The sequence below is a fragment of the Gobius niger genome, assembly GCF_951799975.1.
Source record: "Gobius niger genome assembly, chromosome: 8".
In the NCBI taxonomy this organism is placed as follows: domain Eukaryota; kingdom Metazoa; phylum Chordata; class Actinopteri; order Gobiiformes; family Gobiidae; genus Gobius; species Gobius niger.
Window position 1 is genome coordinate 12,001,846 of NC_136859.1, and position 20,039 is coordinate 12,021,884.

At 43.9% G+C, this 20,039-nt stretch overlaps 2 protein-coding genes across 4 annotated transcripts; both read right to left on the reverse strand.

The window, feature by feature from the left end:
- Positions 1-1,706: 1,706 nt before the first annotated feature.
- LOC306966354 (uncharacterized protein) lies at positions 1,707-8,807 on the reverse strand. Of its 3 annotated transcripts, XM_079561078.1 has the most exons (4): positions 8,428-8,798; positions 7,996-8,099; positions 7,156-7,700; positions 1,707-5,100 (listed from the first exon to the last, which is right to left on the reverse strand). In XM_079561078.1, the coding sequence occupies exons 3-4, from the start codon at positions 7,364-7,366 to the stop codon at positions 2,810-2,812; spliced, it is 2,502 nt and encodes an 833-aa protein (XP_079417204.1). In that variant the 5' UTR covers positions 7,367-7,700; positions 7,996-8,099; positions 8,428-8,798; the 3' UTR covers positions 1,707-2,809. The 3 variants fall into 3 exon arrangements, with proteins under 3 accessions (XP_079417204.1, XP_079417202.1, XP_079417203.1); XM_079561076.1 differs by having other exon boundaries at positions 1,707-7,700; positions 8,428-8,807; XM_079561077.1 differs by having other exon boundaries at positions 1,707-7,700; positions 8,424-8,807.
- Positions 8,808-9,789: 982 nt separating this feature from the next.
- Positions 9,790-19,793, reverse strand: shisa7a (shisa family member 7a). The gene is made up of 6 exons (XM_079560736.1): positions 19,327-19,793; positions 14,818-16,976; positions 14,397-14,551; positions 14,238-14,303; positions 13,778-13,963; positions 9,790-13,692 (listed from the first exon to the last, which is right to left on the reverse strand). Exons 2-6 carry the CDS (start codon positions 15,582-15,584, stop codon positions 12,659-12,661), a joined length of 2,208 nt encoding a protein of 735 aa, XP_079416862.1. The 5' UTR covers positions 15,585-16,976; positions 19,327-19,793; the 3' UTR covers positions 9,790-12,658.
- Positions 19,794-20,039: the final 246 nt, after the last annotated feature.

A 20,039-nucleotide genomic window follows, 5' to 3' on the forward strand; every position in this document is an offset into this window, starting at 1 on the left:
GGGAGGGACTGTCGCACCAGAAGTAATACTGTCCATAATAAACGCAACAGCAGTAAAAATGCAATAACCTCCAAAGGCTCAAAAATCTTGGCTGGAGATGGAAAAGACTTCGTGGAAAGAGCTACGCGATCCTTCAGTATTTGTGAAAAATAAACACTGGCGTATAAGCAAGTGCAAATAACTGCGCGAAAAAAGTCATACCACAAGAGCAGTGTCCGTGCTGGTCAAATGACAAGTTGTGTTGGTGCTCCTCTGCTGTCGCGCTGTGCAGAGCGTCGAGGGAGGAGGGGTCGTTTCCTCTTTCTGTCTGTACTTTTTTTTGCATCCGGTGGATCTGGTCACGGGCGCACGGGCTCAGGTTTGTGGTGAGGCCGCGTTCGAGCGTCCTCTCTCCTCCGTGCCTCAGCTGGAGCAGACACGGGGCTGCGCCTGACGTCACGGCCCTCGGATCAAGCACAAGAGGCGAGCGCGAGAGGGGCGTGGATAAGGGATTATTATTTATGAGGCACACCTACCCTCGTGCCACAACTCGAGGAACAGGCTGTTTGTTTAGACTGATGTACACACATTGTATACTGTTTTTTAGTTGAACAGCACAGTGGCAGACCATAGGGAAACTGTCTATAATAGGCCAAGAATTATCCCATAGTAAGACACCATTCAATTATCTAATGGAGGTAAAATATAGGCCCTAGTCTTCCCGCCTATTAATGATCATACAACTAATAACATCACTTTTGGATCGTATGAGCAGATACACATTTGGAACCGTTGCAGTTTGGGTTCACATAAAACGTGAGAGCATCGTATTTACAGGAACGCTTTCTGCACGTTGCCTCCCGGCGTACAATAGCTGCTCCCACTCACGTGTACCCTGCACGGAGAGATGTCCGCTCGCGGCTCAGGCACTGATTGGGTGAGCATTATCCCGACTCCACCTCCTGCGCCAGCCCATTGGCCACAAATAGGTCGGCTATACCCGCCTCGCGGATTCCCTTTGTGCATGCCACTGCCGCGTGAGACCGACTTGAGCGCGAGGCGGTGTTGTCCACTGTAGCAGCAAAGCACATGTACCTTAAAGCACTCTGCAGTCTGCCAGCTTTGTGATGAGAGGGCAGTGCACAGTTGGAGGTTATGGACTGACACAAATATCCCTGTAATGTTATTATAATTTAACACATTAATTACCCACTTCTAAGGGTTAAGATGAGAGTTTAGTTTTGAGCCATTATTTTAAATCAGACATTGTTTTACCTTGAGTGAGTCTTGTATTTTATATTTTGCTATATACTAACTACACGGTAAAGGCACATGTAGTGTTATTAAGCCTAGCGTGAGTTCTTAGCTGTGACGGGCTTAAACTTTTTCAACAGTAGAAGTTTATTTGCAGTCTGTAGGTACCCTACATATAAATAAAGATCTTCTTCTTCTTCCCTACATTTTCCTTCTATTTAACGCATGTTGTAATGTTTCACAGGACCACTCCGTTCTGTTGGTTTGGTGGAGCAAAAATAAAGAACAAACAGCCTCTCTTCAGTGCACATCCATGTGACTGGCAGTCTGTGTTCACAAATGTGTATTTGAGATGAAGAATGCCACCTTGTGGCGTAATTTTGCTGTAACAATTCAATAAACCTATTACTATGGAGGTCAGTCATGCAATACAATGCAGAAGAAAAGAGAGTATGATAAACAACAAACAAAAAAAGTATTACACTTAAAGTTTATTCATTGCAGAAATATATCTGACTACTGACTTTTGAGTAAATAAATTTAGATAGAAACATACTAAACCCTTTAGTCTTTAGAAGAAAAACATTATTATGGAGTATGTAGTCTCTGGACTCATGATGTAAATAAAGTGACGGTGGAAACAATTAAAAGGCAGGAGGACGATTGCAACTCAGCAAATAGCAAAAGGAGTTAAGAAGCTTAAGAAGATTGTTGAGAAGACTGATTGGAGTACACACATAAATACGAGGAAATATTACATTTGTTGCTATTATAGGTCCTGGTTTTAAACACATATTAATAATGGAGAATGAATATCTCAACACATTATGACATTAATAGTACAGTCATAGTGTTTGACCTGTTTCAATTCCTTTTTATAAAAACTAATTTAACAAAATAACCCAAATGCACATAATAAGGAAGGCTTTCTCTAATCTTTTCAATTTTGCTAGGAGAGGATTCCCTTATACAGATTAGTATCTGTAATAATATTTGTGATTAAATTATAAGTAAACATAGTGCCAAATATAGTATTTAAATCACAGCAAAACTTCGGCATATACTGAATTAGCCACCGCATTATGTTGGAATGATTCACCTCTTTAACAACTTCATCAGAGAACAAACATGCACTGATACTATCAAAGGTTTTGTTCCCAAGTTCCTACTAATAAATGCACTTTACATTATCAGGAAAGTCCCCGGTCTCTAAGTGAACAACAAGACAGATTACACAGCAGAAACATTTATCATACATTATTATATGGGGAAGAGATACATTATTTGCAGGTAATTTCTCCTAAACGTTTCTAGTAACTGCACAGTGTCAGCCAAGCACAGTGTCAATGCACTTAAGGGGTAAAGGATCCTATAGAAACAGTCAAGGCTTAAAACATCTTCCAACACAATTTGGAAGATCTGGTGAGAATCTACAGTAGTTGTTACCACAAACTAATACTGAGTCTTACAGATCAATAGAGGCGATTTTTTTTTTAAAGGCATCAATGCCTGTGAGCTTTTCCCTCACTATTTCACTGGAGAATAAAAATATTCCCCTGAACACCACAGATGGTCCCTATAAAAATGACATTTTGTCCTGCACATCTCCTGGCTGTGCCTCAGTCTCTGGTGGTCTTTCTGCCTGTTTCAGCTTCTTTGCCCTGCCTTTGTGCAGGCCTTTAGCCCTGCGGCGGCAGCCCTCCTTGTGCCGATGCAGAAGAGTAGCGTTCCAGAAGTGGAGACGGCAGTCCCTGCAGGAGAACGTCCCTCTGGAGTAGTGCACAGCCCTGTGGACGAAGGCTGCAAATGGACCATCAGACTGTTTTCCACACACTCGACAGCTCAGACGCTCCTGACTGCTCAAGGCCTTTTGGGTGTGTTTAGCTGCCATGTGGACCAGCAGCCCAGCTCTGTGAGAGAACACAGAGCTGGGACATAGTGGGCAGCCAAAACGCTTCACGGGGACTTTGAGGGAGGACAGTGTTTTAAACTCTCCACTGTTGATACGTTTGTACCCTCTCACACTCCGAACAGTCTTGCGGTGGGGGGCTTGTTTTTTATTATACTGCCCACTAACTGAAAAAAATGTCTTTTTGTTCTTCCTCTTTGCACCATATTTAACTGTATCTTGAGAATCCCATTTATTTTCCCTCCAATCTTGCCTGTTGGACTTTTTTTTTCTCTTCTTGTGCCGTCCTATGTTATCTTGTGACAAATCAATGCTGCAGTCAGCCTGCTGTTGTGCCTGTGTGTCTGACAGATGATGAGGATGGAGGTGGGACTGATGAAGATGGTGATGCAGATGGTGATGTTCTGTAGAGGGCAGCTCTGTGAGAGGCTGGAACGGGGCGGTGGTGTGGAGTGCGCGGCTACGAGATCCAGCAGGGTATATGTGTTCTCCTTTGACACCAGCCGGAGAGTGGGGGTGCTGCGGTGGCATGAGTGTAGAGTTGGGTGGCAGCGGTTGTGAAAACGTTGGGGCATTAGATGAAGCTATGGTGTCATAAAACAGGGGAGAGTACCCGCCTGGGGGGTGTGAAGGTGGCTGTGGGTGGCTGTGACTGACAACAGGCAAACCCGGACCTTGATGAGCTTCAGTGGAGGGGGTCATTTGCAAGAGCGCGTTTGTTGCAGCCTCACTTTCGGATGTCGACTGGTTAACCTCACTTGCACTTTGGTTGTTTGCTGGTCTAGAGCTGCTTTCGTGAGTGTTTGATGTTTCAGTGCGGGTTATGCCATGCTGCGATTGTTTGTGTCGGGTGAGACTGTTAGAGTACGCAAATGACTTGCCACACACCTCACACGAGAAAACCTTTTCACCCCCGCCATCGTGAACCGTCTGGTGGTGAGCAGTCAGATGGAAATGATGCCGGAAAGACTTCCAACATATTGCACAGGTGTAGAGACGTGGTGGATGAGATGAGGGGTTTGTATCTTGAGGCTTAACATCTTGAGAATACGAGTAATATGAGGAGGTGCTTGGGACTTGATTTTGACCCCTGTCTTGGACCATGCTACACTGGGGATTTGGGTTAAAGCTGTTTAGATTTTCTGTAGTTGCAGGTGTGGCTGGGACCTCTTCACTTTCCCCTTTCTGGTGGAGCTTGCCGTGTCGCCGAAGACTCTGTGAATAGCCAAACTCTTTCCCACAAATGGTACATTTATAGTTTTTCGCACCAGAGTGGACTGTTTGATGTTTGCTTAGATGAAAGGCCTCCCTGAAATATTTGCCACAGACTGTGCAGTGATGTGGCTTTTCCCCCGTGTGAATGCGGTCGTGCCTGCGCAAGGTCTCGCGGCGCGCAAACCCTTTACCGCACACGCTGCAGAGGTGGGTGCGTGGGAGTCCACTGGTGCTCATTCTTTGCGTGTACTGCCTACGTTTGGAGGGGTCCTCATTGACAGTGGGCTCTTTCTTGGCTCTAGGTTTGCGGGGACGTTTAGGCTTGGCACATAGGTCCTGTGTGCTACTCATAGCCTCCTGCTCCCCAACCGGTCTGTAAGTTTTATCCATCGTTGATGAAGGTGAACCCAGTGGACCTAAGCCAAGGCCTCCTAGGAGACCACCTATGATATCCCCCCTCTCATCCCCCCTAGGTCCACCGCTATTAGCAGCAGTTATAGCGGAGATTGCGCTATTCACAGAGCTAGTAACATCGTCTTCCGTGTCGTCCAGTAAAGAAGAGAGTGGCAGGTGTTGCTGTTGCTGCGGATGGTGGTGGTGCGGATGGGCCTGTGAGTGCGGATGCAGGGTTGGTGCCAGGGGTGCCTTTCTCAGAGCAAGGCCGGCCATCCCGCTGCCACAGGGGGAGGCACCAGAGTAGCACGGAGATGGGTTACTTTGAGAACGGTGGTCATCATGGTAGCCTGTGTAACGATTCCGAGAGTAGTCAGTGGGGTATTTACCATCAGTTCTGTCCCTGTCATTTGAATTCCCTCCCCGTCCAGATTGATACAGGCCCTCACATCCTAAACCTGATTTTGGTTCTCCTTCCCCAACAATGATTATACCTTCTTCTTCCTCAGTTTTCCCATAAATACCCCCTCTATTGCTTTGATAAGTTCCCCCTCCTCCATTACCAACTCCACCCCCTCGGTCCTCACCATCAGTTTCTATTTTGCCACTCCGTTGTTTGGGTCCCCTACCTGGCTTGCCGCAGGTGCCTGAGGCAGCATGGTTCAGTAGAGAAGTGCTCTCACGAAAGGCACGGCCACAGGCAGGACATCGGAAAGGCTTTTCCTCATGTATCTTCTCGTGCCGTGTCAATGATTCTCTACGATTAAAAGCCCGAGAGCAGGTGGAGCAGCCAAATGGCCGGGCTGCGGAGTGTATTACACCATGTTGCAGGAGGTGGCCTTTTTTCTTAAAGCCTTTGCCACATTCGGGACAATGAAAAACTTTGTCTGGGCTAGGGCAAGAATGAGAGGGGGGCTGAGGTGCTTCTTGAGTTGAATGGGGAAGGTTGGGGTCGGGCTCTGTTTTTATGTGGATGGGGTTTGGGCGAACAGAAACAGCACTGCTACTGCCTGCGGTGGTTGGTTCATGCATGCGTAAATGTCTACGAAGGCTTGATAAGTGAGGAAAGCTTTTGCCACAGTCTGAACAACTGTACATGGGTTCTGAGTCTGAATTTGATGGGTTGGATTGCATTGAGCTTGGGTTATCGCATTTAGAAATGTGAGGATCAGAGATTAGTGCAGAGGCAGTAGCTGAAGAGGGAACAGAGGAGGAGGAGGAAGAAACTAGTGATGAGGATGAAGATGATGAGGCGATTAGGGATGAGGGGTCACCTCCAATATTTGACAAACCAACCCCATTCCCAATTAAAGCCGGGGGTTGACCATGACTAAGCCCGCCTCCATTACTAAGATTATTACTGTGACTATTGTGCCCATGGCTGCTGCCATTGCTAGTGCTATCAGCTTTTCTCTGTGGCAGATATCCAGCCATAGCCTTCTTCCTCCTACTACTGTTGTTACTATTGCTCCCAACACTATCCCCCTTACAATCATCCTTAGATAAGGACAAGTGCAGTGGTAAGGGGAGGGGCAGGCCAGATTCCTGCTGCATCAAAGAAGCTATTTGATTTGATGAGAGAACGGGGATGCCCTGGAAGTCAAAGCCACTCAGAGAAGAGGGTTGAGAGCCTGGGTGCAGAGAGTGATGCGGGTGGGAATGGACATGAGTATGTGAGAGAGTGTGAGGTGGAAGTTGCTGCTGCTGTGGGGCCTGTGGGGTGGTCTGCTGTGGTTGTGAAGTGGAGTGGCCATGTGCATGCGAATTATGAAGAGCAGGAGGTGGAGCCAGACTAGAACTGTTTTCCCCACCTGCCTGGCTTAAACCAATTCCCAAGTGGTTATGAGTCCCAAGAAATTGTTCTAAACTTGCATTGGCAGGCACCCCAGATAAAAAATATTGATTAGCAGCTAACATGCAACTAAACTGTTGGTGAAGGCTGCGTGCATCAGACTGAGCCCCAACTAGCTGGTGTCCCAATGAGCTGACTGCACTGCTACTAGAGGGATTGTTTGAGGTGGACACTGAGGTTGAAGGGGCAGGGGAGGAGGGGGGCCCAGGTGATGCCTGGGGGACAGAAAGGCCAGAATGCAGAGGAGGAGGTGGAGGTGCTGATGATACTAATCCTCCTAATCCCCCAACACTCCCACTGCTGCCACTGCCCCCAGTAAAGTGCTCGAAGCGGCCTACACTTGGATGCAACTGGTCCTGTGCTAGTGCTGCCTCAGACGGGTGGAAAGAGCGCAGGAACTGAGGGTAGCCTGATGAATGGCTGGAACTGCTGCTGCTCATCTTGCTTTGCTTTGAACGAGAGCTCTGAGATGAGGAAGGCTGCTGTTGTAAAGGTGGGGGAGGAGGGGCACTCATCTTGGCAAAAATGGAGGCAGAATCAGAAAAGGCGTTACCTCTTGGCCCCTGCAGGGGGCCTAAGCCCAGTCCAGACAGAAGAGCTCCAGATGACTCAGCTTGCTGCTGCTGCTGGAGTTGATGCTGGTGAAGCTGCACTTGCTGTGGATGCTGTAGTTGTCGATCTAAACCAAGACCTTTGAACTGGTGGGCTTGGTGCCCACTTAACATCTCTATAATGTCCAGATTATACTTTCCAAACTGGAACATTTCCCACTCACTGGCACATGGGGCACCGCAGCCAATACTCCTACAGCTGGAGCGGCAAAAGTCCCAGCAGTGGCTGATTAAGGACAATGGACCCCAACGATGTAGCTAAGCTATGATTAAACTCCAAAAAATTCAAATGTTGGTAATTACATGTATGCGCTATTTTCTTCTTCTATTATCCTGGGGGAATAAATTATGATTTTAAGTGCTTTGTTTAAAAAGAGGGGTGTTCCTTCAACTATATTGAGGTTAGGCTGTCATCTTGTTTTGCTGATTTTGTTGATATTCTTCCTCAATTTGAGCAGTTCTTCATCAGTCTTCGTTCAAGAGTTTCCTAGGGTTAAAAGTAAATGAACAAGAGAGAGGAAAAACACTTTATAAAAGGATTAGCAGAACTGATATAATTTCATAATTTGAGTTAAAACTGTATACAATATTATGCTATGTTTTGCACTGAACAATACAATAAAAATGTGTGCCATTAAACTGAGAGATTTTTAAGAAACCATCTCTCATCATTAGTAGTAATTTTACGTGTCCATCCTCTTTCCCAAAACCACTTAGGCCATACCCAGGGCTTTAATGATACAACTTTATTACTGACATTTGCTCACCTTTTATGTTCTTACCATTTCCACTGGTCGCTGTGATGTAGTCACAGCAGAGGGGTGCCCTGCTGAACCAGATATTATAATTATATGAGTCCCTCTCATTTTCATGCAGACTTGCAATCCTGTGCACAAGGGAGTAAAAAAAAAAAAAAGAAATGAAATACCACATTGTCTGTTGCAATGAAGATAGTGTTGATAACATTTGTGTAAAAGTGAACCACTAGTCGCGCTCCTACGCAAAACTTTATTCGTCGCATCCATCCACTTGTACCGTTTCCTTGTGTTAATATGTGGTGGTGCTATACGCAATCCTGAAAGCCACACATACCCCCTGAGCTAACGATAGCCTGTTTTTTCCCCACCTCATAATATTAAAAGATCTTGACATGCCTATTGTGTTGCCAGAGCTAGTGCGCGTAAATGAGGCAGACAGGGCAAAGCGTTACCTACACAGTATCCCGCTGCACAGCACAGTTACAGATGGATGGGGCCTGTCACGCCTTCTTCTGACTGTGTAGCTGCTAGCGTCCATTTCTGCGTGCTGTTTTCCAGTCTTTAGCCAGAGCCATTTTCACGGATGCTGCGCCGAGTGGACCGCTCACTCCGACCGACACCGGAGCACCGTCCGCGCTATCTGCTCGCGGCACTGCGCACTCGCCTGGCGCTTCAACAAAGGCAACGAGCGATGTTACTTTTTGTATAGGCGATGATAATATTTTAGGTAAAAAGTGAGTGACGTGTGCGCTCTTAACATTGGTCCTTTCCGGCCCTTGTAATGTTTCCGGGTAGCAGCAGCAGCAGCGAGGGGCTCACCGACGGGTTTGGCACAGCGCTCTTTACCCCGTTCAGTCCAGTCCAGCCGCCCACTTTAACTTATGAGGCCACTTATGGGAGACAGAGCTCACCATTAAAAAGATAGGTCCCTAACTTTCCTCCCACCTGTCCATGTGAGGAAAAACATCAGATAAGAAAAAAAAAATAATAATAATTAAAAAACTGTTCCTGTGTTTCCTTTAAGCTGTAGATATTAGGTTGGAGACAACATTTTTTGGTCATATATGACTGAATAAAAGATCTTCTGCAGTGCTTGATATCAACACCAGCCAACTTGCCAGACACATTTCAGTTTAGGAAGTGTGATTCACTGCTCAATTCGGCCTTTTGAATCTTATCATTTGCACCGCCTATTATGAGAAAGTTAAACATCTATATCCTAGGCTTTTTTTTTTGCAAGACCAATAAATTAATTAAAGCAAGTAAATAATTAAGTAGTGTTTAGTAAATAGTCTATAAACATTTCAGAAAGAATTGAGCTAAAGTTAATGTTACACAGTCTGACTCCTAATGCTGCTCACCCCATGATTACTTAAACCTTCCTAAACAAATTTCTACTGCACATGTTAAAACCTGGAGTAAATTTAGTCATGAGCACAAAAGGAAAGAATTACACATTACTGGAAATACACATAGGCCTAGAATAAGAAAAAAACTGCTACCTACATAATGGGCTAGATGTCTTGGATCATTTTTTATCAAAACGTTCCCATAAATAAAACTTAAGGAAAAAAGTACAATACAGGATGTCCCTCCTCCTCCCTTAACCTTATGGAAGTTAAAACAGACATGGCTCTGAGCTCCTCATCAAATGTATTGTGATGTTTGTTTTGTCTGTTCAATGTGAATCCGTCAGAGAATAAGGATATTTTTTAACATTAGCTCGGAGGATACACTGCAACACAGGCGCTACTCAAAGACTATAAAGAATGAAATGAGAATAGAAATGAGAAAATGAATGCATACATTTTAAGTTTTCTCACCAACTTTATTATACAAATTCTTGGTATCCAATGGGGGTTAATGCATTGAACAACAACAAAAGGGTTGTTAAACAGTAAATAAATGGTTTATCAATTCTCTTTAGGTTTCCAGAATCACAGTCGCTCATAATGAATTCATAATGGTAAAAGCACAAACCATATTCATTCATTTCCTTCTAGACGCTAGCACTTATCCCATGTCTGTGTATTAGTCACCATTAGTGAAAAAGTCATTACCCTTGAAGCCGTTAGGAAGCTATGACAATAGAAAGACAACAAAATGGTATGAAGTTGGCACTGTACAGTTCATAAAATACTATCACATCGTGTTGGATTCTCAAATCAATGCAAATAGACCACTTAAAATATTCTGATTGTACTAGCTATACAAAATACAATACTTGCACAAATTAGATCGACCATTTATAAAATCATGAGAATGAAGTTTGAATATGGCTTGTGTGAGTTTACAGACTTTGCTACAGACCTTTAGTGGTTCTAATAAAAAACTCTAAACTACGTCATGTCATCGGTCCTGTTTCCCTGAAAAAAGACATTGCGTTCAAAGCTTTCGTTTTCCTCCCTCTGTCCTCTATCCCATCTGGGTATAAAACATTCATCCATGCACACATACATTATGGCATTGTACAATAAGAGTCAGACTGCCCCATCAAGCACATGCTGTACAGCTCTCTGGCTTGTTGCCATCTTCTGCAAAACATCTGAAAGGCTCTTGTTGTCCAAAGATCTTTTTCTTTCGCTTTTTCCTCCAGAGTGTTGTGAAGTAAACTTGAGCTCAATAAGGCCGATGACTAGGCACAGTACGAACAAGTCGTTTATAAATTGATCAGTGACCGTACATCCAGGCTTACTGCAAAATGCCTCTCAAAGAAATGGCGCTGGCATGCAACAAGGTTTGGAATGTATGAAAAAACAGCTAGTCATGAAAATGCTAGTTTCCTTTATAAAATCAAAGTAAAAAAAAGGAAAAGAAAGAAACAACACGTAAACCCCACCAAGTAAAATAACAACACGCCATAAGATAATTGTAATTACCATAACAGTTATAATAGTTGTAATAATTATTAAGAACACGCCATCATATTCAGAACAACTACATTGAGCACTATGTATAGGTAGATTGTCCGAATAAATGTAATCTGAATTTAGTAGTCTGTAAACAAATACAATTCAGTGATCGTTTTCTTCTTCAAAATGACCACCCTCGTTTCCCATTGACTTTCACATAACACAACTCTACTGACCAATCATGTGACTGGCCAAGCTTGTACCAATGCAAAGTGATGAGTGAAAAGTTGGAACCTGGTGCAAATTTTCGTAGGATTGTGCAAACTTGACTTATTTCCTGCCTTTCCTCTTTGAATTGTTGTGCTTCTGTAGCGCATTTTCTGTATCTGTACAGTTAATACTTCACACGTCATGACAATATCAACACAAAATCAAGAGAAAGAGATAGCATTTTTATATGGACTATAGATTTCACATATAGTATATAAGATAGGATAGCCCTTGGTGTTAGTAAGCGTTATTGATGTAGGTTTTTTCGCTTTTCTCTCTTTTTTTTTTTTTCACTGATATTGTGGTGCGATATGATACAGCAAGGTCTTGTTGTTGTAGATGGAGAGGGCTTCCTTCGCCATCCGTGTCTCTAGTTCAGGAGAAAGAAGGCCTATGGGTGCCCTTTACGCCCCTCTGACTCAAAAGAGTTTTTGGCTTTTGGTCTGAAGTCTCTCCGTTGACTGTACAAAATATCACGGACCCGGAGAAGATAACAGGAATGGTGATTGTCAAACCAGCTTCGCAGTGGTATTTTCTTTGTATCTCCACAAAATGGCTTTTTTTCTGAAGGACAGTTGTGTAAGCGCAACCGTATATTTGTGCTCTATAGGAAAACCCTTTACTCTTTGAACCGTCTAGAAATAATAAACACACACCCCATAATGCACTTCTGTTCTGCTGATTTTTGACTTGTGCATGTCAAGAATTTATAAATGGCTCTAGAATAGCGTAGCCCCGTTTTTGTTGTTGTTGACACTCCTGATTCATCAAAAGAACATGTCTATAGCTTACACCTCTGCAATGTAACAGTGATCTGTCCACTGGGAGTTTGGGCTAAGGTCACATGGAAATCTAGGCAACCCAGGCATCAAATTGAGAAATTGGTACATCCAACAGCAGTCCAGCCCGTTGAGCGGAGCCCCGGTCTTGAACAACCTTTTAGGTCCATTCCATAGAGCTTTGTAACGTGTTCTGTATCCTTTTATATTAAGATGAGGCAGGATACCACTGTCTACTCATTGATAATCTTTGTTGGCAGTTGTCCATTAGCAAAGGTCATGCAGGTAGTTGGCTCAGCCCTCAAGATGTCACACAGTTCTCATCAATTCTCATTTTCAAATCGTACGGTTTTCAGTCTAATATGGCTCCTGAGTACGTTTTGGAAAAATAAAAACATTTAATACTAAACTATGAAGAACAGCTCTGGCAGTTTTTTCCCGTTGGTCAGTCTTTCTAAGTAATGGCACTGTTGTTAATGGCGATATGGCAAACTGGTTACAAAATATGGCTGATGTAGGCTATCACATAACCATAACAGATAATCCTCACAATAGCATTATATACTTACTTTTCACCGTATAATACTAGTTAAGCTTTTACAACAGAATAGCTATTTAAATGCCTAACTACTGATCATTTGTCTATATAAATAAACTATATTATATACTATTCTAGTCATGTTTCCCTTAGTTGTTTCTCTAATAGTATAATGTCTTCTATCTATTAGTTAAATGCAGTAGGGTGATCTATCTCTAAAGAGCATAACTCTACATTAGGCACTAAGCTCACACTGTCACCTCATTTTTGCTCCCTGTCCTGATTCCCTGACTCCCCCCTCCACTGCCGGACGACCCCGAACTGCCCCCTCCCGGGATGAAGTGTAGCTGCTCAATGGTGTTCTGCCTTTTCGTAGCAAAAGCCATTCTTCTTGCGCTATGGCCTCCGAGCGTTCCTGTTCCCATAACCACTCCCGGGGTGGGCGGCTCTCCTGCCCATCCCATCCCTCCACTCATGTGGCCAGGCATTGGGGTGCTCCTCTCCTGCTCCCTGCCAGATGTGGGGTGAGAGTTCATCTTTATCATGTGGTGTCGGTCCAGGGAAGGAGTAGACACGTTCTGCTGAGACTGAGCCTTTTGTTGACGAGGCAGAGTAGGGACTACCCCACTGGGTGTGTGGGCGTAAGGGTCTACCACTCCCATCCCAACACCCATGCGCTCCTCCAGGTGGTCTGGGGACATGAGCAGCCGCTCTTCTCGCTGACGATCCTGCCTTTCCTGCCTATCCTGCCTTTCCTGCCTATCCTGCCTTTCCTGCCTATCCTGCCTATCCTGCCTATCTTGCCTTTCCTGCCTCTCCTGCCTATCTTGCCTATCCTGCCTGTCTTGCCTCTCCTGCCTCTCCTGAGTTTTCCGAGTTAAGGTTTGCGTATTGGAGTTTTTGTTCTTGTAGTACTGATGCTGCTGATTCTTGGACATTCGGGAGAGCGTGCCTGTGTTTCCAGGGACCTCTCCCATGTTGAGGAGTTGGTCAGTGGACTTGACTTTCCTCGGCTTGGACAGAGTGTCGTAGTTGGGGTTAAACTGTGGTTCGGGAGGATCCAGAGGGTAAGGGTTGGGAGTGGGAGAGGCAGGCACAATACCAGAGGGAGGAGGGGGGATCCAGGGCCGCATTGCATGCCTGGGCAGGGTGCCTCTCCCACTGAGGGTATAGTCCCCACCCCAGTGGAGGTGATGGCTGGATGACTGCAGGGCAGGCTGTGCAGTGTGTGGACGACGCTTGGTGGTGCAGTAGCCGGAAGAGTACTCATCCAGACCTTTCTCTGTAAGCCAAACAAAACAACTCAACCGTAAATTACCTGTTGACTAAACAGAGCTCTTGATAAATTTGAAGTCTGAAGAACATACCAAGGCGCTTGAGCGAGGAGTATCGGTTGAGCTCGGGCTTGGTGGCACTCTCGTAGGACGGGGGCAGCTGGGCCAGATTGTGCAGAGAGTGGTGGAAGGAGGGCTGGGATTTGGTGTTGTTGTGTTTGCTGGAGAGTAGGGTTCCTCCAGCTGCCAGTTGAGCATTGTTCATGCGAGGGGTGCGTTCTGCAGATATCACAGGGACAAACCAGTGTGTGTTTAATGAGATCTGCTCCTCTGGATATTGCACACTGCGGGAAGCAGAGTTTGAATCTGCTACATTCACACAAACAGACAGAAATCAAACATGCTTTCGGATCCCACACAAGCAGCCAAAGATGTGATCATCATTATTATTGTTTGAGTTAATGAGTCTACTTGTAAGCTTAAAGCCAAAATGAATGAAGCAAATGATGCAGAGGTGATTACATGCAATTTACATAGAAGCCAGCTGTCTTACCAATAGTGGCAGTGTGTTTGGGGCTGGTGTTCGATGGGTGGATGAAGTTGTGCTGCAAATTTCCCACTAAAGATAAAAACATAAGTCATTAGTTTCCCATTTACATGTCTAAATTGCGACACACAAAATATAGCCTCTTCAAATACGTATAAGGCGCACATCTGTTGTCTTTGCTGGGCAGTCCAGGAGCATACATGTTCTTCTGAGTTCGTCCCAATGTTCCTGTCCCATCTGCGACAGTGAGGGCCACACTGTTGTTTCTCTCGTCTTGTTGTACAGGGCTCGACTGGTGCCGCAGCATATCCACCAGGGCTCTGAACAAAACAATGATAATGAGAAGTCTGTCTCTCCATGACCTAAAGAATCAACTATGCTGCCCTTTTTTGAATCACCTAAACATAAATAAGAATCATAAGAGAGTTAACTATGAATCTTATATAATGTATATTAAATTGAAATTAACTTTATTTAAAAAAATGACATTAAAATTGCAACGTGGTCATTGCTTAACTGAGTTCATGTTCAAACCATAAATGCACGCATATATTATAGGAAATACTGAGAAATGAGCCATCCATACCTGGGCATGTTAAGATCTCTGTTTATAGCCTCCTGTTGCACCTTGTTGAAGACCACCTTTATGCCCACAGCAACAACGATCATGAAGATGATCACTCCTCCGATGACAATCCCAGTGTTGTGGCTCTGCTGCTTCAGGGGGTCGATTTCTGTGTCAGGACCCATATCATCAGGGAGCATCATGGAGTCTGTCTGTGTCTTGGCCCAGTCGGGGGAGTGGTAGTTCCTGCAGTTTTCCTGGTCCAGTTGGCGAGAACTGTCCGGGCAGCAGAAGCGGTAGTGGCATGTGCCACAGCAGTAGATGAAGGTGTCTTTAGTGCAGTTAAACGAACTGTCGTAGTGTCCCATCACATCAAAATAACCCCGACATACATCCATCCACACGTCCATGAGCCGGGGGCGGATGGGTGCTACCTGGGCGGCTCCTAAGGGAGGGGCGAGGGCCTCTGAAGACGTGACATTTTTGGGAAACATAACTTGGGGCTGTGGCCTGGGAGGGGTTTCCAGGACCTCCTCTGCACTCTCTGGAAGGTTCTGGGGTGCTTTGGGCCTGCTTTGTAGAGCTGCGGGTTGGGCATTAGTCTGGATTACACGTAGCAGGAGAGAGGAGCGCGGCCCAGACACGGGCTGCTCAGTGCTAGCTGTGTGTGAGTGGTCCAAGTACAGAGGGGAGGGGGCCATAGAGGTCTCCACACCAGTGGTAAGTGGGGCAGTAAGGAGTGAGAGCAGGGAGACAGTGAGCACTCTGAGACTGATGGTGGGCGTCATTTTTACATGACTAAGAGATCTATTTTCTGTGTTTGAGTCAATGCTGTATCCGCTTTTGCCGTTTAATCCACTAAAATGCCATGTGAATACACATGTACAGCCTCCTGCCTTTGGATGTTACACCAATATTTTCATTCTGAAGTAGTTATCAATTTGTGTGACTTAATTAAAAAGTCTATGTTTAAAGATGCATGATAAATATATTTAATGGTAAACAAATGGCTCGGACGCCACAGTGAGTGAAGGATGTCTTCATCTTTTCATCACTTCAGCACCTCTGAACATGATGTTTTACTTCCCAACGTCCCTTTCAATACATGCTCCCTCTACTAAAGATATATGTTTGACAAAATTGATCAATACCAGCTCTGTTTTCAGTACTGACAGTAGCCTGTAGAAATACTATACATTCTTCTGCTGATCTTGGCACTTGCACAATGATTTGAAAGATCAAATGTAAGTAATATTCTTACTTTAGTTTATGGCAGATTTTTCTAGTTTTCACTGCACTCAGATTTTATTGCTAAGTCATCCACATGCAACGGTTCTGTGTAAAATACATGGTGTGTGCAATGGCCTAATAATCATATTTTTGACTAATAATTTAAATTAGACCCCATCACCAGTATAAAACATGCTTAATATGATAACTTCTATTACCTTCTAACTTCAGACCTTTAATTTAAAACTCTGGTTTATCCACTAGTCAAATCTATAAACATTTGCTCAATTTTTTTCTTCGATTCTCTAAATGTTCTTCAGTTCTTGCCTGGCACAGGCTGTTACTGTGATTGGGCTGGGTGATAATGAGTGAGCCTCAGCCTAAGTGCTAGGAGACTGTAAAAACTGAAAATTGCAGATAAGCATAAACCAACAAAGTGAGTTGTAGTCTGTGAGATCCATCTTAAAATCAGACTCGTCTCAAGCTCAGCACAGATCTGCCGTCATCTTTTAGGCACAAAAGTTGTCCATGCCATTCAACAGGCTCACTGACCGGCTATTAAGAGAATGACACATAACATTGCCTTAGGTCATAAATATATTCCTGATTTGTCTCAGGGGGTCCAAAGAATACCACTTTTGTTGAGAAAAATGGAAATGTGTCGTTTTTGTGTTGGAGGTGTTGGCAATAATAGACAGAGGCAGATCTGTCTCCCACAGAAATTATAATTATATGTAATTATCAAAATGTCCCTATCTGTAGGCACAGATGGGAGAGACAGAATGCTCAAATCTCCGCAGGCTCCACTTGTTTCTGTTACATGCCCCTCGAACCTTCAGACCCAAAGCATCAGCGCTCTCGCAACTAATGTCCTTCGTCTGTCAATTCTAAATCATGGTGTGTGTCATTTCCCCTGTGTCTTCCAAGTATGCTGTATGCTGTAGTGTGGTCTGGAAAAAAAAGAAAAACAAGTATTTACCACCACAAATGTTCTACCTTCAAACAAATCATCATTAAGGAAAGGCATTAGAAAAGTCTTTACCCATGGACCGAACAATGTGAACCATATGTTTACAGAGTTCAATATTAATTTGTGGATTGTGTCTATAGATTGGGATCATAATGTTCTAGCATTTGTTGTGTCATAATCTCAGATAGATCGAAATGTGGGACAGTTTAACTTTATGGGCAATATACTGTTTTTGAAAAAAATATCCAAACAGAGAATCAACCCTTTTCCTCCTTATCTTTCTTTATTCAACTTGTGGCTTAAAGTCTGTTCTACGAACAACAATTAATACACTTATTGCACCTTTGTGATGGAACAATGTAACAGCTTTTAGACAAACAGTGAAAACATTTTTTCCCTTTAGTTCATTTGTCCTGGCACAAAATACATCCACGTTTGTGCCAGTTTCTGTTTCATGCAGATAGTGCAGTAATTATAGAGAAGAACATAATACATGAATTCTTGTCGGTCCTCAAACTCTGCTCTTAAAAATGTTATGTTGTTACATGAACATAACCTATAGAGAAAATGTGGCCCATATAGGCATTTCTTATCTAATGCAAGATGCTTTTGCATAATTGTTCGAATGTGCAGGTTTGATCGCTGAGGGAACATGCGGTGCACACCGAAAAGCCCTTGATGGCGAGAGAGCAGCAGAGATAAATGCAGGGTAGGGATTTAAATGAGCAAAGAGAGATTGTTTCGAGCAGGGAAGAGCCAGAGGTAGCTATAGATGCAGGGAGAGAGACGACCGTGAGTGGGAGGGCGGCGTGTGGGTGGCACAGAACCAAGTACATTTCTCCCAGCACTCACCAATACAATATAGCACATCACAGAAACAGCAAAACAAATCTGCAAATCGGCAAGTCACATTCAGAAGAAGCTCATCTAATGTGTCCAATTGGAGCTTTCAACCGGACAACCTGTGAAAGGGTTTTGTAATAGAATTGCTTAACCTGAGACTATATGGGCATTTTGTCAAACGCAATCTCTTGCTCTATGCAATATTATTTTTCTTGCTCCCTCCTTCAAGTCGTTTTCCCCATTCTGCCTTTCTCTCTTTTTCAGATTCGGTGCGTGGGTTGAGGCAGCTAACTCTCTCAGAATAGCACTGCAGCTCTGTCTGTGTGAGTGAAAGAGCCAGTAAAAAGAAAAGAAATGAAATGAAATGAAAGGCACTATTCATTCTGCAGCTATTAGACAGACACCACCTCAAAGTTCTAACCTAGTCTTGTTTAGGCTTGGCAAGATGGCACAACATCTATGGAGCCACCACGGTGTGTCTTTGGCTCCTTTACACATGTAAAAAATATATTCATAATTAATAACCACTAGAGCACATTTTAAAGTAAGGCTATAGTGTATCACTAAAATGTCTTGAACAATATATATTAGTGTCAACTTTATTGTTGCAGCAGATTGAGAGTTGAGGAATGAGAAATGAGAAGAGAAGCAAAGGATGCAAAGGATGATCGGCGTGCAATATTATAAGCTTTGAAAATTAATACCTGGGCTCCTTGGATACAAAGAACTGGCCTTTTCAATAATCTGTAAGCAACTGATGAGAGCGACTAACGCACAAACCCCCAATTGTGTTCATTGCAGCATACACTGTGAGGCTGTGCAGACGCCTATCCAGCAGAGATTTCAACAGGTGTTCGTCGAGAACAAATCAAAATGGCTTCCTTTGACTAAATACCAGTGTGAGAAAAATATTAAAGGCTAATGGGAAACACAGAGAGAAAATGCGATGTTATGGAGAGGACAGTTACGACACCCTGGCACCAGCAGCTTATTGTTCATGGAATAATTAAGTAAATGCTGCGCAATGACTTTGCATCATCTAAGTTGTACACGTACAAATTCCTCAAACAATCGTTTTATAGTTCAAAAGTGAGTTGCGACGAAGAAGCCAGCGATTAATGGACATGACTTGCATGTACCATTGGCTAAGAGTGCGTGGGTGTATCCGTACCGGTGTGTGAGGTCCCATTGTATGTGGTTTCTTCATATTAATATTTCTTCAGTCTCAATGGTGACACTGGTGACTTTAATAGATGTCCATTGTTATGTCACGATTGTCCAGTAAGAACTCATAACATCTAATTGCATGGCGCAGCTTTGATCCTGATGTTTTGTTTCTACAGCCTCCAGCGCATCTCATGCGTAAAGATACTAAAAACATTCCTCAAAAACCCAAAACATGCATTACATGCTGTCTTGAAGGATTTGTCCATGTATTGCGATAGAAGATGTTGCAAAAGTGAAAGGTGCAAAATGTCGTGTCTTACCTGTGCGTTGCTCTGGGGTCTGATGCTGGAGAGGAGCGCGGGGAGAGCCTGCGCACTTCACTCACTGTTCTTCTGAGGCAGCCTGTTATTGTAGCAGGAGGACAGCTTGAACTGTGGGTATGCCAAATGTTTTAACGTTCCTGTTGCCGTAGAGAAGGACTACACATCATGAATTTGCATGATCTGATGAATATCTATATATCTCTGACAGTAGGATCCGCTTTTGCGAGTGCAAGTTCCATCAACGCTTTAAGTTATCTGCGCGCCACGCGGTGAGCAAAATCACCCAAAAACTCGAATGTAACTTATCTGTAAAAGTCTGCGGCTGATTCTCCAAATAATTTCCGAAAGAGACTGGTCGTAAAGCACAACTGCAATCGGCCTCGCGGTGGTTCACCTCTCTTGACGCGCTGTGATTGGTCGCTCGCGCTGCTGCGATACTGCTTTCTCGCGCTTATACAGACCGTCTTTAGACCTCATTCAACTGGTGGCGTTGCTTTTGTTTTTACTATATTCACATTCCTTCATTTCTGAACTAAACAACCATGCCTGTGTATACCCCGATAAGGATGCGACTTTAATGCCTATTGTTGGCTGTGCATTTTTGAAAGTTTGGCAAATAGCCTACCATGAAAAGCAAGATTTTTTTTTTACATTGGCCCCCCAAAAAATAAAAACGAATTCAGGAACTCTGCATGCAGCTGAGTACCTCT